The sequence below is a fragment of the Meles meles genome, chromosome 7, assembly GCF_922984935.1.
Source record: "Meles meles chromosome 7, mMelMel3.1 paternal haplotype, whole genome shotgun sequence".
NCBI classification, from domain to species: domain Eukaryota; kingdom Metazoa; phylum Chordata; class Mammalia; order Carnivora; family Mustelidae; genus Meles; species Meles meles.
This window is the reverse complement of record NC_060072.1, coordinates 108994320-109010533: the sequence shown is the minus strand read 5'-3', so window position 1 is coordinate 109010533 and position 16214 is coordinate 108994320. Positions and strand designations below refer to the sequence as shown.

General features: G+C 50.4%; 1 protein-coding gene across 6 annotated transcripts in view; it reads right to left on the bottom strand.

The window, feature by feature from the left end:
• The window catches only part of DDX11 (DEAD/H-box helicase 11), a 36060-nt gene that overhangs the window by 4077 nt on the left and 15769 nt on the right, over positions 1–16214 (bottom strand). For 3 of the 6 annotated variants that reach the window (XR_006819615.1, XM_046011694.1, XM_046011696.1), the window contains exons 7-20: positions 12060–12105; positions 11082–11189; positions 10766–10853; positions 10153–10358; positions 8516–8668; positions 7375–7421; positions 6957–7036; positions 6034–6078; positions 5847–5914; positions 4329–4367; positions 3974–4097; positions 3694–3825; positions 3107–3219; positions 75–147 (exon numbers count right to left, since the gene is read on the bottom strand). Coding sequence is in view for 5 of the 6 variants with exons in the window: in XM_046011694.1 (XP_045867650.1) it covers positions 75–147; positions 3107–3219; positions 3694–3825; positions 3974–4097; positions 4329–4367; positions 5847–5914; positions 6034–6078; positions 6957–7036; positions 7375–7421; positions 8516–8668; positions 10153–10358; positions 10766–10853; positions 11082–11189; positions 12060–12105 (1322 nt within the window). In the remaining variant the exon portion in view is untranslated. The remainder of the gene's footprint in view (positions 1–74; positions 148–3106; positions 3220–3693; positions 3826–3973; positions 4098–4328; positions 4368–5846; positions 5915–6033; positions 6079–6956; positions 7037–7374; positions 7422–8515; positions 8669–10152; positions 10359–10765; positions 10854–11081; positions 11190–12059; positions 12106–16214) is intronic. The other 3 variants (XM_046011695.1, XM_046011698.1, XM_046011697.1) reach the window with 2 other exon arrangements.

Below are 16214 nucleotides of genomic sequence, written 5' to 3'. Positions count from 1 at the left end.
ACAGGGTCAAACTGTGACAACAAGGGGCCGGAGAGTGACACATGGCCCATTCCACCCTGGACAGGGATTCTCACCACAGGAAAACTCTACCACTCGTTCAGCTTCTACCCCGGCACAGGCCAGCAGCTGCTCCCGGAAGTCAGACACCTGCAGACCACAACAGCAGGGCTCTGTGATCCCCGAGAGGGCCGGGGACCACAGGCCTGAGCAGGCAGGGGGCCCTGGCAGGGAGGGAGAGAGAGCCACACTTTGGGAAAGACGAAAGTCTGGCCTGGCACAGTATGTACATAAGAATAGGAAAAAAGAGGTAAAAGGTAAGGCAGATAATAAATTGGCAAAAATAAATAAATAATGATAACCCAGTGTTGGATAGTCTCAGTGGGCCTGTGGGAACAGCACGGGAAATCTGGTAAACTGGGCACTGTGCTTCTCACCCCCGCCTAGGCAACCGAGAGCACCTATGGGAATTCAAGACAAAATCCACACGTCCAGGTCCCAGCCACAACTACCGGAGAAGGACCTCTGGGGGTGTGGAGGGATGGGGCAGACATATGCGTTTGTAATTTTAAAGCACTCCAGGATTTTCACCTACTGAACTGGCAAGAATCCCAAAGCGTGACCCCTCCGTGGAGAAACAGGCTGCTGGGAGACAGAACAACTCCAGCTGCAGGGGAACTGGACAGTACTTCGTAAGCTGGATGTATTTTTACTTTTTAGCCTGGCAGTGCCCCCACCTAGGGGTGCCCTCTGAAGGTACAGCTCCGCAAGCCAGCACCTGCACAGGGATACTCCTGCATGTGATCTCTGAGCACACAACTGCCCTTCTGGAGGGCCCAGTGCATGCGCTCACCACACCCTTGCAGTGCAGAGCCCCTGCCGGCAGGGAGGACACACACCCGCACTGGCCACCAAACGGCGTGAGCGCCACAACACTGGCCCCGCAGCCACTGACAAAAGAACAGGGAGAGGAGAGAAGTGAGTACATATATTTGCTTAGTTCTGCAGAGAAATGCAAGGAAAGCAGGCAAGGACAGACCCACGGTCATAAAAGTGACTGCCTCTGGGCACAGAGAGCAGCCTGGAGACAGGCAGAAGTGGGACTTTCTGAAGGCATCTTTCCAGACAGTTTCAACTTCTGAACCATATAGGTGTTTACATATTTTAAAAAGATATTAAGTTAAAAATAAAAAAATTAAAAAGCAAACGCTAAAACTGAAAACAGACAGCAATAAAGAGGACCTGTTTGTCACAGTCACAACAGAAGCACACAAGAAGCCTGACTTCCAGGGACTTCAGATCCTTAGTGAGCATACATCCTTAATTGGATACACTCTCAGAGCAAAAATAAACGCAAAGAAATTAAATTTCAATCAGGAGTTTACTGTTAGAATATCCATAGTATAGGAAAGTATTTGAGGTCTCCTGTGGGAGAGTGCAAGTAAGTAACAGGATAGAACAAACATAATAAGAAACCAAATGTTCAGCTCAAGAAAAAAGATATACAGTGTAAGGTCAAATAAATTCATGGATTTTCATTTAGAAATACTCATAATTTTTTAAAGCCATCTTCCCCAGTCTGTCTACAGAAGGTCTAAAAGCAATTACAATCCAGGAACATGACCAACACCCCCGGCACCTGGATGCTGGTTTCCACATTCCAATCCCCAAATAAGGAAGCCAGGTTACTTGGAGAAATGAAGGATTCCAGATCTGGGGCAAAGAAAGTATAAGGTGGCCTGGATTCTGCATTCTGTCGTGCCAAAAAGCAAGAAAGCATCCCGAGGCCAATAAGGGCCTCGTCAAGGACCAAGGGCAGCACGTGGGGGCTCTGAGAGGCCGAGCCTGAAACACCTGAAACACTTGCATCAAAAGCAGCAAGGACTAGAGATGATTTTAATTCGTGAACAAAAATCCGAATTGATACACAAGAAAGAAAAATGGAAAACTAACGAAGTGGCAGGAGTGGTTCCAGTGGCAGAAGAGAGGGACCAGAGTGTGCAGGCACTGAGGAGCCTTCCACTGGCTCAGTCCCGTGCCACGCATACCTCGGGGACAGAACCACTGTGCACAGATGTGGTTCTATGTGCCTCCGTGTTGCTTAAAATGGAGAAAAACTGGAAATCACCCGAATACCTAACAAAAGAAGAGTGGTTCTACAAAATACAACATATTCACGTAACAGAGTAAAGCCAGAGTGTGGTGGGATAAATGCACATTACTGACAAGGAAAAATGTTTATGACATTCTGTTGCTGGCTGAAAAATCCAAATCGTATCAACAGCATGTAGAGATGGAGATTTTTGTTTTTAAAACATGTACGTATATTTTGCAGTGAAAGCAGTGCCCAGAGGGACATTCAGAGCTGTGGACTGCTACGTTAAAAAGAAGGAAGATCCTTGGTGCCTGGGTGGCTCCATCGGTTAAGCCTCTGCCTTTGGCTCAGGTCATGATCCCAGGATGCTGGGATCAAGCCCCGAGTTGGGCTCCTTGCTCAGTGGAGAGTCAGCCTCTCTCTCTCCCTCTGCCTACTTATGCTCTGTCAAATAAATAAATAAAATCTTTAAATTAAAAAAAAAATGTATGTATATTTGTAAAAATTACACACACAGACTACTATAATGATATACACTAAAACAAATCTTTTGGTGGTGGAATTATAATCTTATTTTTTTTCCCTGCTTTTGCTGGTCTCTGCTTTCTACAGTGAAAGCATAACACTTTCCTGTGTGTGTGTGTGACTTTGTAAGAGAGGGAAGGTGGTCTCCCTGGTAGGTCTAAGAAAGGCACGGCACTAAGGCACTGGATGGGAGCCTGCGATTCCAGAAGAGCTGTCTCTGGGAGAAATGTGGTCCTGTGGCTCCAGAAGCACCAAATGGGCAGCAGTGCCTTTGCACCTCGCCCACCCCTGGCCCCGGGCTACAGGCCCAGGCCTGAGATGGTACAGCAATGCCACCTGGTGGGCGCTGCTCAGCCTGCTCAAGCTGACCCCCTTCTGGTTTGGGAGCCCACTGGAGGAAGAGGCCTGACAGTGCAGCTGTCCCATCCCAACACAAGAGGCACAAGAGGGCACTCTTGGGGCACAAGAGGCGGGTTCTGGTTCCCTTACCGGCTGCATAGTGCCCCCCGCGATGACCACGGCCCGGCATTCCTTCACCACCTGGGCAAAGTGTACAGCTGGATTCAGGAGCAAGAATTTGAGGCTACTCTGAAAAAGACTTCCTGAAAAAAAAAAGACAAGACAGCTCTGTGCGGCAGGGGACAGCTACAGGCCCAACAAAGACTTCCGTGAGTCTGAGGCAGAAGGGAGCTCGGTCGTGTCTACGGTCATGTCTACACAGGAACCACAGGGATACCACTTTCCTCTTTGATGAGGTCCCATTTAATCTCCAGGACAACCCTGTGGTAGAGAGCTCAATCATCTCCCCTTGCACACTGATCTTCAGAGAGACAATGAAACAAAGCTTGGAGGTGAGGGAATCAAGACTCAACCCACCTAACCACAACCACCAGGCCACACGGCTTCCCTCGCAGCCTGACCCAAGGCTCCCCACTGTCCTAGTGCCTCGCACTCCCCTCACCACAGGCCAGCAGACCAGTCACTAGCACCCTGCTTCCTGATCCTCGCCCTGGAGGCGCCACGAGTCTCTCCATGCTCTGGCTTGGCGGCCCACGCCAGCTCCTCCTTGGGATTACCTTGGCGGCTCAGGATGACCCTGCCATCCTGGTTGGCAGTGGTGAGGGCTGCTAAGAAGGATTCGATGTGCATCAGTGGGGAAGCTGGCCGTGGCAGCCTGGCCTCGCCCTCCTCCACAGGGCTCACAGGAGCTGTACAGAGCAGAAGGAAGAGGGTCTGTGACGTTGGGAGACGGTGGGAGGGCCCCCTGTGACATGCCTAAAGCCATTCTCTGCAAGAGTGGAGTCCAGGCATGAGGGATGGACGTTCCTGTCCCCCGCGTACAGCCCAGTCTCCCACCTCCTAACTCACTCTCAGCCACTGTGGGCTGCAGGGTCTGCAGGAAGTGCTGGAACCCAGCCAGTCTGGGCTGCTCCCTGGAGGGTGTGAGGACTGTGCCGTACCTTTCTGTGAAGCCAAAGAGCTGGGACGCAGTAAGAGAGCACAGGGAGGAATGAGGGTGCAGCAGCGGGAGCCCTGGCTGGAGGGAGGTTCTGCCCCCCGCCCCCACCTGGCACAAGGCCTCTAGCACCCCCACCCCACCCAGCGAGCCGTGCTACAGGAAGGGAGCAGAGGTGACTTGAGCGTCTGAAAGGCAGGGGGCAGCATTGGGGTGCTGCAGACCCTGGCCAGACCCGGGAAGGGGAGGGCACACCTTTCTGCTGATCATGCTCCTCTCACAGTAGCGCCGCACCTGTGAAAGCAAGCCTACTGCAGGTATCTGGCCACCATTCGCTGGAAAAAAGAAACCACCAGCTTCCCAAACCCCAGGGAAGCAGGACTCCCTGCTTGCCCTCCCCCTGCCCCAGGAGCCCACAGCCTCCTTGTTGGCCAAGCAGGTCACCCTCCTCTGAGATCATGCCTCTCCTGCCACCCCCACACAGCATGGTGGAAGCCTCGTGCATACGGTCCCCTCACACATGTGTGTGCATGGCTGCAATCCTCTAGAAAGGTCCCCTGATCTCCTTCAACATGACAGCACCTAAGCTGAACCTTGAAGGATTAAGAGTTTTAAAAAACCTACAGGAGCAAAGGCACGAAGGAGGTAAAGCTTGGGTTTGTTCAGGCATGTCTGGTGCATACACTATGTGTAGCCTGGAAAGGAAGACAGCGAGTTGAAGCCTTTGAAGATTTCTAAAAAGGGTACAATCTTTCAGTGGCCCTTCACTAGCCCACAGTGTGGGAAAAGACAGCAGAAGGGAGAGGGAGTGCGAGCAGGGAGAAGGCAAGAGGAAAAGAGCCTCTCCTGTGGCGGCGGCCATGGGAATGGAAAGGCTCCAGAAGGTCAAGAGCTATTTCTGGCTGGTGACCATTTAGACGCAGGACCCAAAGGGAGAAGAAAGGAGTCAAAAAGGGTTCAGATTGCCAGCCTGTCTGATGGGGTCACGGCAGTGACGGGGACCAAAACAGGTAAGTTGGGGGTGTGTGAAGACAAATGGGAAGGCCGGAGGGAAAGCAAAGGGTCTGGAGTCCAGGCAGGGGGACTAACACGCCAGGTACCATCTGCTCACTTGTGTGTGACCTATGCCTGTCCCTCCGGGGGTGACTTCTCCCAGCCTCGGGTCCCTCTGCTTCTGAATGGTGATGGTACATCCTACCCTGGAGTCACAAAACCTGGTGCGCTGCCGTGAACGCAGTAAGTGCTCTGTGTTGTCACTAACAGAATCCCTGAGTCCTGAGTCGAGCAATGGTGGTGGGATCCTGCACTGTAGGCCCGGAGCGAGCTACCACCAGAGGCTGCACGCAAGTCCAAGGCCTGAGGGGGCAGAGGGGAGGCAGTTCTCGGCTGCCTCAGCCCAACAGCAGGATCATGCTCCCGAAGTTAACCTTCTGCTCGGACTAAAGGTCCAGGGCGGAGACTGTGCCGGAAGAAAGATGGAACAAGGCAAAGGACCTGGGAATTTCTGTTTGTGCTTATTTGGGACAATGAAAGGCACCTTTTCTCCCTAGTCCCTAGGACCCTTCAACCCTGGATTAGAGATTACTTTTTTCTTGCTGATGCAATGCTTTCAGGGGTAAGTGATTACAAACATCTATGCTGTAGATCCTCGGACTTCTAGACTGCTTGAAGACATTAGGAATTTACTTTTTTTCCTTCGTCTTCACACAGCATTCTGCTTACAGATGGTAATAAATATAAGCAAACTGGACATAAAAGGGTGAAAATCTCTACCTTGAACAGGTTGATGTTGTCGATCTGGCTCTCAAAGAGGAAGTCATTGATGGTCTTCAGCTCTGTCCCTTAGGGGTAAACAAAGGGCCTTGGAATCCTTCCTTGGAAGACGGGAAGACCGAGGTCCCAGATGTGAGCTCAGAACCGGCTCAGAGCAGCTTTGGGCCTCTGAAGGCAGTCCTCTTACCTGTCTGTGAAAGGCTCTGTGTGTTGGGATTTTGCTTAATATTCCCTAAAATAGAGAATTCAAGCTGGTCAGGATGGTGACTCTCTAACCCCCAGCTTCTCACACTGAACACTGTACTCCTTAAATAAGAGCATTCGTAATTGAACAGATTTTTCTGCCATTTATAAGCACCCAAAAAACACACTGAGAGGACAGGAGGCTCTAGGTAGCCTCAAAATCTGACCCATGTTTGTACATGGAGCCCAAAGCCTTGTGGATTTCATTCTTTTCACACCTCCTCCACAGAGGTTAGGACCAAGTGACCACCCTACTTTATGCAGACCCAAGGAGCTGCCCAGGAGCAAAGTAGAGATGGAAGGGAACAGCACCAGTGCTGAGCAAAATCGCTCCAGCAAAATGGTCCCCTGGCTTCCTGGAACTCAGCTTGTATGTAAGCCTTCAGGTGGACAGCCATGCAACAAAAGAAAGGGCGGGTGACACAGAATCGTGAGAGCCACAAGGACCTGGAGCCACAAGAGTTCCACCATTAGGTTCACGATGCAGAGACAGTTCATACCCCTGCTCTGAGCTCTAGTTTACTCAGCTGTCCACAAGGGTGAGCTCGCCTGTGCTCTGTGCTTTCCTCAAAGGTGTGCTCCAAAGTGACTTCACATGGTCCCATTACTCTATGCTGTTATTACTACCTGGGGAGTAGGGTCTGGCAAAATAAAAAGGACTCAGAACAGGGGGAAATAAACTAGGAATCTAAAAAAGGATCTAAGGCTAGACAATTCAACTAAGCTGTAAGAGAGAAGAATCTTCTCCATCAATGGTCAAGATAATTCTTGAGGACACAGAAAACCCAGGCGTCCTGACTGGCATCCAGGGAATGGACCACACAAGCTTAGCAGGCCAGGGGTTAGGGCGGGCATGGTGCTCCTTACCACCCAACACAGTCACAAACTTCTCCAACAGATACAGGATCTGTTTGATGTACATCAAGTTCTTGGCCTTCAGACGCTTCCTGAGGAGACACCAATGGACATCAAGTGGTAGTACTCCACAAGCAACTTCCCTTCCAAGTGCCTCAAACTGAGGCCTTTCTGCCTAGTGTCTTCCAAAGCAGGCCACGAGCGACAAATACACCCAGAAAAGAAGGCTCGCTGTGCCCAAGGCCTTTGTAGCCAGCTGTGGCATCCCAAGCATCCTCAGCCTGTGTGGGATACACACCATCGTGAACAGGAGGGGAACAGTGTGCTGCTGGTCTCCCTGGCGCTGGGTCCAGGCCAGAGGTGGAGACCCCAGTGCTTTCTCTGAGACTGAGCAGGATTTTCCCTTCCCCCTCAGGAGGCAGTGTCTTACCCATATCGTTCCATATACTGGAGCAACTGGGAATGGGCCTGGCAGAGCTGGAGAGAACAGAGAAGGGGCGTGAGGGCAGGTCAGGCTCTATCTTAGATTATGCCTAGAAAATGCCAGCCACGCCACATGGGAGTGGGCCTGGGTAGAGACCGAAGGCCTTGAGGCTGCTGGGAGCTGAGAGGTGAAGGAAGGGAGGTTCTGCTGCAGTATCCACTTTAGGTCAGTGAAAAAAATCAAGAGGCTGACTAACTCTTTCAGGTAATGAATCTCCCTGTTAGTTTTTTACTGCTTTGGGCAAAGATGTATTTTCCACGAAGCAGAGAGGTGATTCGAGGTAACCATTACACTCTGGCCCAAGGTCAACCCTGGCATTGGTCAGTAGAAGTGGTGGGAGGCACGTGGGTGGCTCAGTCAGTTAAGTGTTTAACTTCACTCGGGTCGCAATCTCAGGGTCCTGGAATCAGGACCCATTCCTCCCACTCTTTCTGCCCCTTCCACCCCATCCCCACCCTCGCTCATGCACACATGCTAATAAAATCGAATTAAAAAAATCGGTATCAAAAAAAAGGGGGGGTGGGAATACCATGTGGGCTTCAGGGTCAGAAACCAGTGGTCAAGTCCCAGCTCCACACTTCTGAGCTGTGTGACTTTTGGCACACTGCTTAAAGCCCCCTGAATCTCGGAGTTCTCAGTGTTAACTAGGAACACCAGCCCACGCGGAGGCAGTGTGAAAATTCATGATACTGCGCACGGGGCATGGCAGAGAACAGGTAATCAACAGGCCCTCAGAAACCCTGAGCATCCCTCAAAGCAAGGCTAACAATGCCAAACTACGTGAGGACCCCTGCTTCCTTCGCCCTATCATCCTGGCTTACAGAGAACCGGTATTATCAGTCACTCAGGATGACTGACCTAGGACAGTGAAGAGCAAGGACATGAGCCACTTCCCCTTAGCTGGGTCCCCATAGTTCTGCTATCTGCTGGAAAGCCAGTTAGCCCCCAGCGAGTCCACTGGCACTCAAGGCACCCTCTCCTAAGCCACCTCCAGACCAATTCCAGGGCTTAGAGAAATGATCTACGTCCCTCCACATCCCTCTGCCCTGTGGCAGGCCCTGGCCCAAGAAGGGAGAGGCCGACCCACCTGGGAACCGCTGACCTCTGCACTGTGAATGCCCGTGATGGTGTCGATCAGGTTGTGCGCCTCGTCGATGAGCACCACCTGGCCCTGCAGCCGGATGCCCGCAGCCCGGCGGGTGGCCGCGTGCAGCAGCATCTGGTAGGGCAGCACCACGAGCTGGGGGGAGGGGCGGCCGCCTGAACAGTGTTGTGGGGAGGTCGGGGTGGGGGTGTTCCCCGCCTACTCTAAGTGCCTGGTGCAAATGGTTTTAGCCAGTCTGATTCTGACTGAACCAAGAGTGGGGGTGGGGAGAGGGGGAGCAGAGCAGAGTGTGGAACCCCTGCCCCGCCTTATCCATACCCCTGAGACATCCGAGGTTCGTCAAAACACAGTGAACACCTCTGGTGTACTAGAAGGTAGCCCCGCGCTCTGGTCCCAGGGCTGTGACTTCTTAGCTGCGTGACTTGGGAAAGTCACTTAAACTTTCTGAGCCTCAGTTTCTTCATGGGCAAAATGGACTTAATAAACTCTATCTCAAATGAGGGCCAAGGGCCAGAGGTCGGGGCAACAAAAATAAGAACTCTGTAAATTTTTTGGTGCTACTCGTGAGACCGATTTCCCAGTTAAAAGAATACTGATAAAGTGAAACTCTAGAAAACTGGTAACTTAAGGCCCAACTTTAATCTGGCTCCATTACCCATCTGCTGTGAGAAAACAGGTAAATCACTTAGCCTTTCTCGGCCTGTGTCCTCATGTGTACATATAGATAATACCTGCCTTTGCTTTTTCTGTGGGATACTACAAAGCAAAAATGAGGTGACAGGTGTCTCAAAAAGTCAAGATCACGGAAATCTCAGGGCACCTTATATCTGCACACACGTGTCTATGGCACTGATCTTGTGACATAGCAGACAGACCCCAGGAAAGCATGCAACAATGGTGGGGGCTGGGAAGGTTCTAGAATTTCCCTCTGAGCACCCATGCAACACAGTTCAGAGTAGTATACTAACAAGCATTTAACTGCTGTGAAATTATTACTAACATTGTTCCCTGTATCTCTGAAAAGCTACCTAATCTTTTCCTGCTTGTATGGAATTCTCCACAAATGAAACTCTATTTCCAAAAGTCACTTGAATTAAACAGTGGCAAGAAGACAGTAAAACCATACCAAATAACAATATTTTGGATCTGTCAAATGGGCAGATCCAAATGCCCCTCCAAACGGGCAGTGTAAAGATGAGCCTCAACATGGCAAGTCAAAAGAAGACAGCCTTCTCCCACACCAACAGGCAGGTGCCTACGTCAGGACGGTTGGTCTGAAAGGCCGTTTGGAAACACATTTCTGTTCTGCAGCGCCCTGACTGCATCTTCTCAGCTTCCTGCTGCTCTGTGCCCACAGACTCTGGTTTCTTTAGGACTGCACACCCTTCCCAGTTCTTCTCTGCTGTCCCCAGTAAGGCCATCTGTTCCTGCAACCCAGAGCCACAGGACAACCCCACTCCCACGCACTGGGACAGAGGGGGTGACAGGTCACCTGGGTGCTGTGTGGTCGGTCCACCCACAGCCAGGGACATCCTCCTGAATTAAGAATGAGGAAATCCCTTGTGGCAGAGGCCACAGTTGGAGCCAAGAGTTACTGCCCAACCCTCCAAGGTCTTTACCTGGGCTGCTGGAATGGCAAACCGGCTCCCGTAATAGGGACAGGCCCGAGCCTCCTTCCCCAGTGCCACCAATTGCTCAATGTCCTTCACCCCCAGCAGGACCTGGTCTCGGAGGAGCTGCAGCTGCTCGTAGCTATAGAAGGGGCATGCGGTCTGGTGCTCCTGCCTTCTCCTCTTGGGCTTCTCTTCCTCAGCTCTGTTCCTCTCTGAGGGGGCAGAAGCACAAGGAATGACACCTGTCCACGGGGCCAGCACTGGGTCTAAAATGTCAAGACCCAATTCCATGATGCGGGGTCTAATAAACCCTTCCACTACTATTTAGGAAGATCTCACCACTTGGGCATTTAGCTTTGTGTTCTCTAGAAAAAGCCAATAAGATCATGTCAGAGCCAGGGTTCTGGACTAGACACTGACCCAAAAAGCAAAATGCCTTTTCCCAAGGAGACAACCTTAAGGAAGGACCCAGCTGCCTGCTCCACTCTCACTGCCGCTTAAGACACTATCTCCCGCGTCCCAGGTCTGCTTCCAGCCCGCTCCCCACCGCTTCTCAGTACTGCCCCAGGCTACACGATCACCCCAGGGTCCGTGCACGGCTCTAGGTGCTGGGGGCTACCGTGTTTGCTTCTCTGCATCTCCATGCAGCGGTCATTGATGAGCTGCGCAGAACCCAGGGTTTTCACATCATCGTTTATACAAAGATTCTAGAAGACAGAGGGCAAAGAGAGAGCCACAGCAGTGGCGACATGATATACAGCAACCCTCTGGGGCCTGCCCAGCGCCCTGCCAGGAACCAGCAGAGGCCGATCCTCCCACCGCATGGCATGCCCTGGGCCTGGGCCCACCACCCTTCCATGCCTGGAAGAGGAAGATGAAGGCCCAGGAAAGCGAGAAGAATGGCACCCAGGCCAAGACGCAATGCCTCCATGTACCTGCCGAGAGCCGAGGGAGACGAGCCGGGTGTCCTTGCCAAAGGGGCTCCTCTGTACCTCGTGCACAAACTGAGCCAGCTGGGAGTGTGTCCGACTGCAGTAGTAAATCTGCTCCGAGGAGGAGCAGGGGATTTCAGAAACGAGACTACAAGATCTCCATTCTCTGCACATCAAGGAATGCACAGCCCAGTAGGCTGAGGGACTGGAGATAGTGGCCACAAACACACAAACCTAAAGCAATGGGACCCTGTCCCACAGCAGATTTCGCTAACTCGGGGCCCAGGCAGTCCCCACCTACCCCCCTCAGCTCCAGAAGTTTACAGGAACACCCACAACATGGAGCTCCTCCCATCAGTCCTGCTCAGCCATGAATCCGGCCACTTCATGGGGCTTGGTCATCTCAGGACAGGCTGCCTCCCTGAGCTGCTGGTTCCCCAGTGGGAAAGAACAGATTCTGGCGAGCGTGTTGGAGGTGGGCTGTCCACACACTCCTCCCAAAAGGCTGGGGGGCCAGGCTCGCAGTAGGACAAGGGGAGCTGAGCTGTGCTCTATGCTCCTCCAAGACCAAGAGCAAGAAGAGAAGAGAAATAGGAAGAAAATAACTACTTTTAACAGAGAAAACAAAAGTCTTACACAAATGAAACCAAGTGTTTTTAAACATGACAGATGTCCTAACCCTACATACCTCCCAGCGCTCTGTGCCAATGGAAACACAGACAAGAGAAGAGGGAGCCAAAGGGCAGGGTGCTCTTGCTCAGGCCTGCCCTCACCCCCTAGCACCTCCAGACAGACACCACCAGTCCATGGGCCTGCCAAGTGAGCACCCCAACACCAAGGTCCGGGTCTGGGGAGCCCCAGGGTCAGGAGACTGGAGGCACTTTGTTGATGACAGAGAGAGAAGCAGCCGGGGTGGAGGGGGCAGACACAGAGCCCTGGACTCAGGACCAATCCCAAAATACCCAGGACACAATGTCTTACCTTAGTTACATGTTCTTCCTCTGGGTCATCCTCATCCTCGTCCACCCTGAGAGAGAAAAGAACACAGAATCTCAGAGAACTCAGGTCACCTGAAGACACACTTACTGAGTGAGCACCTACTGCATGCCCGCAACGAGCCCTGGACCTAAGGCAGATGTGGTCCCTGTCGTCGGAGGCCAACAGAGCTGAAGCTGAGCTCTGAGCCAGAGATAGACAACACACATCCCAGCAACAAAGTTCCACCAAAGCAAGTGCCTGCTTGCTTGCCCACTGGGTCAGAGAGATGCACCGAGCTAATACCAGCCCGATCCTCCCCCCTGGCACTCGCGAGGGAACGGAGAAAGGGGCACAGTATTCCCAAAACCTACATTCACTGTCCGACTCTGTCCGTCATCAAAGGCTACTCCGTCCTTACCGCCCACGCCTCCAGCGCACTGGAGTTCTCTCAGTCCCCGCAGAACTATGCTCTTCACCCCCTCGCAGCCTCGGACATGCTGTTCTCTCCACCGGGCAGGCGCTCGCCCCTCACTTCCTCTTTTACCTAGCCAACTCTGTCAACCTTGAGATGCCTACATAAACACGGCCGCCTTCCTCCACCTCCCCGAGAGGCTCGGCCAGCCCCTCGCCACACTGCTGTGGCCCCTGCACCTGTTCTTTGCAACACCTGTCTCCTTCAAAAGCACTTGTTCTGGGTCTGTCCGCCTCTCTAGACTCATGTCCGCAGGCAAGATTCTGGGTGTCTTGCTTCCGAGAGGGCCAGGGGACTCACCCCAGCCTTGGCACATGGCAGGAACTCCAAGCACATTTCCTGAGGGAAGCCACGACTGACTGAAAAAAGATGCTGTCGCCCAGAACCAGACAAACCTCTTCTCTCCTTGGCACCTCACCCCTCCCAGCACTGAAGGAAGAGCCCACATGCACTGAGGGACTGGGAGGGAGGTCAAGTTTGCACTACAAGGCAGAATGGTTAGTTGACATTATTAGTCTAGGCTCCCCACCTAAAATCTTTTACAGATACACTCCCCCTACAGGGCCATCACTGGGATTCTTTTTGTTCACCTGGGAAATTTTTTTTTTTAAGCAGAAATGCTAATTCCCTTGGGCAATTAGAAAAGGAGTTATTTATAGGGTTGCCTTTCCAGTCAATAAATTGTTCAGAACCCTTTGTCTGACAGGCTTTGATTTAAATCACGTAGCACAAGGTAAGCAAACTCAACAGGATCTAGGTAAGAAGCAGGATGTGTGAAGAAAGGAAGAGCAGAAATTTTATGTTCAGAACTGGTTGGGGCACCTGGGTGGCTCAGTCAGTTAAATGTCTGCCTTCGGCGTGGGTCATGATTCCAGGATCCTGGGATGGAGCCCTACCTCAGGCTCCCTGCTTAGTGGGGAGTCTGCTTTTCCCTCTCCCTCTGCCGCTCCCCTTGCCTGTGCTCTCACTCTCACTCGCTCTGTCAAATAAATAAATAAAATCTTTTTTTTTTTTTAAGATTTTATTTATTTGACAGAGGGAAACACAGCGAGAGAGGGAACACAAGCAGGGGGAATGGGAGAGGGAGAAGCAGGCTTCCTGCTGAGCAGAGAGTCCCATACAGAACTCCAACCCAGGACCCTGGGATCATGACCTCAGCCAAAGGCAGATGATTAACAACTGAGCCACCCAGTTGCCCCAATAAATAAAATCTTAAAAAAAAAAAAAAAATTGGTTGTGTTCTCAGTGAGGTTCATCCTCCCTCTCCAAATACCAAGGCACATAAGCTGCAGGAGTTAATCTGTAGGATTAATGGCTCGGGCCCAGGCCCTGGGAAGTAGCACTTTGTTACCCTAATATTCACAAACTCCACTCAAGTCCTTTCTCTTGTCCCCAGGGGGGACTCTCGAGGAGAAGTACAGGAGCAGGAAAGTAATCTTGGAGGCAGGTGGCAAAGGGTTTGTGGAGCATGTCCTATCTCCCCGAGGTGGGATGCCTAAAGAGGTCTGACCATCTCAGCCCTGGCCAGGGTCAGAAGTTTTGGTTCTAATCTAGGTCCTGAAATCTGTGCTTAAGGGCAGGCCTCTAGCACCAACGAAGAAAAGCCCAGGGCCAGATGATTTCACTGGCCAGACTGATGATGATTTCAATATTTAAAGAAATGATGCCAACCCTTCTCCAACTCTTCCAAAAAACAGAAGAGAAGGAACACTCCCAAAGTCATTTTATGGGGCCAGTATTATGGGGCCAGTATTACCCCACTACCAAAGCCAGATAATGACACTACATGAGATATACAAGCTACTACATCCCCGATAAAGGAAGATGCAAACACTCTCAACAAAATGTTAGCAAACTGAGTTCAATAGCACACAAAAAGGATCATGCCCCATGATCAAGTGGGGCTCCTGCCTGAAAGACAAGAATGGCTCAACATAGGCGAATCAGTAAATGTGACACATCAGTCAGCAGAATGACCCACAGAAGTCACACGATCATCTCAGTAACACAGAAAAAACAAATGACAAAATCCAACACCCATTCATGACAAAAACTTTGCCGTATGAGGTATAGAAGGAACGTACCTCGACAAAGGCTACCTGTGACAAGCCCACAGCTAACACTGTACTCAGCAGTGAAAGCTTTCCCACTAAGACAAGACTAAGACGAAGGTGCTTACTTTTACCTCTTCTCTGCAACACAGTGGAAGTCCTAGCCAGACCCATCAGCCAAGAAAAGGGAAGAAAAAGCATCCAAACTGGGAAGGAAGAAATAAAACTACCTGTTAGCAAATGACATGATCATACATAGCCTGAAGACAGCGCCAAAAAACTGTTAGGACTACTCAGCAAATTCAGTGAAGTTGCAAGGTACAAAATCAACACACAAAAATCAATTTCATTTCTGCATGCTAACAATAAACTATCTGAGATAGAAATAAAGAAAACAGTCTAGTTTACGATGGCATCAAAAATAATAAAATACTCAGGCGGTAGACACTGTAACACAACTACAAGACTTTGATGAAAGAACCAGAAGAAGACACGAACAGAATGTCCCATGTTTGCAGGTCAGAGGAATTCATGCTGCTGAAATGTCCATACTACTGAAATCCATTTATAGATTCAGTGCCATCCTACATCAAGAGTCCAACAATATTTTTAACAGACATAGGAAAACAAAGATCCTAAAAATCATATGGAAAAAGACCCCAAATAGCCAAAGCAATCTTGAGAAAGAAAAACAAAGCTGGAGCATCACGTGTTCTGATTTTCAACGTATGATAATCAAGATTACAGTACTGGCATAAAAACAGTACAATAATCAAGGCAGGAAGGTACTGGCATAAAAACGGACACATAAGACCCATGGAACAGAACAGAACCCAGAAATAAATCCATGCAAACACAGTAAAGTAGTACTTGACAAGGGAGCCAAGAATACTCAATGAGGAAAAGACCGTCTCTTCAGTATGTGCTGGAGAAACCAAAGAGTCACATGCAAAAGAATGAAACGCAATCCCTATCCTACACCACTTACAAAAACTAACTCAAAATGGATTAAAGACTTAAATGTAAGGCCTAAAACTCCTAGAAGAAAACACACGGAAAAAAGCTTTATGACATTGGTCTTCACAGTGATTTCTTTCGCTATGACATCAAAAATATAAACAGGGGTGCCTGGGTGGCTCAGTGGGTTAAAGCCTCTGCCTTCGGCTCAGGTCATGATCCCAGGGTCCTGGGATCGAGCCCCACATCGGGCTCTCTGCTCAGCGGGGAGCCTGCTTCCCCCTCTCTGTCTGCCTGCCTCTCTGCCTACCTGTGATCTCTGTCTGTCAAATAAATAAATAAAATCTTAAAAAAAAAAAGTATAAATAAAGCAAAAATAAACAAGTGGGACTATGTCAAACTAAAAAGCTTTGCTACGGCAAAAGAAACAATCAACAAAATGGAACAGGAACCAAAAAATGGGAGAAAATATTTGCGAACCACCTATCTGATGATAAGGGGCTTATAACCAAAATATATAAGGAACTCCTAAAACTCAAGAGCAAAAAAGAAATGATCTGACGAAGAACAAGCAGAGGAATAAATAGACATTTTTTCAAAGTCATACAAACGGTCAACAGGTCCGTGAAAAGATGCTGATCCCCCAAGGAAATGCAAATCAAAACCACAATGAGTGGG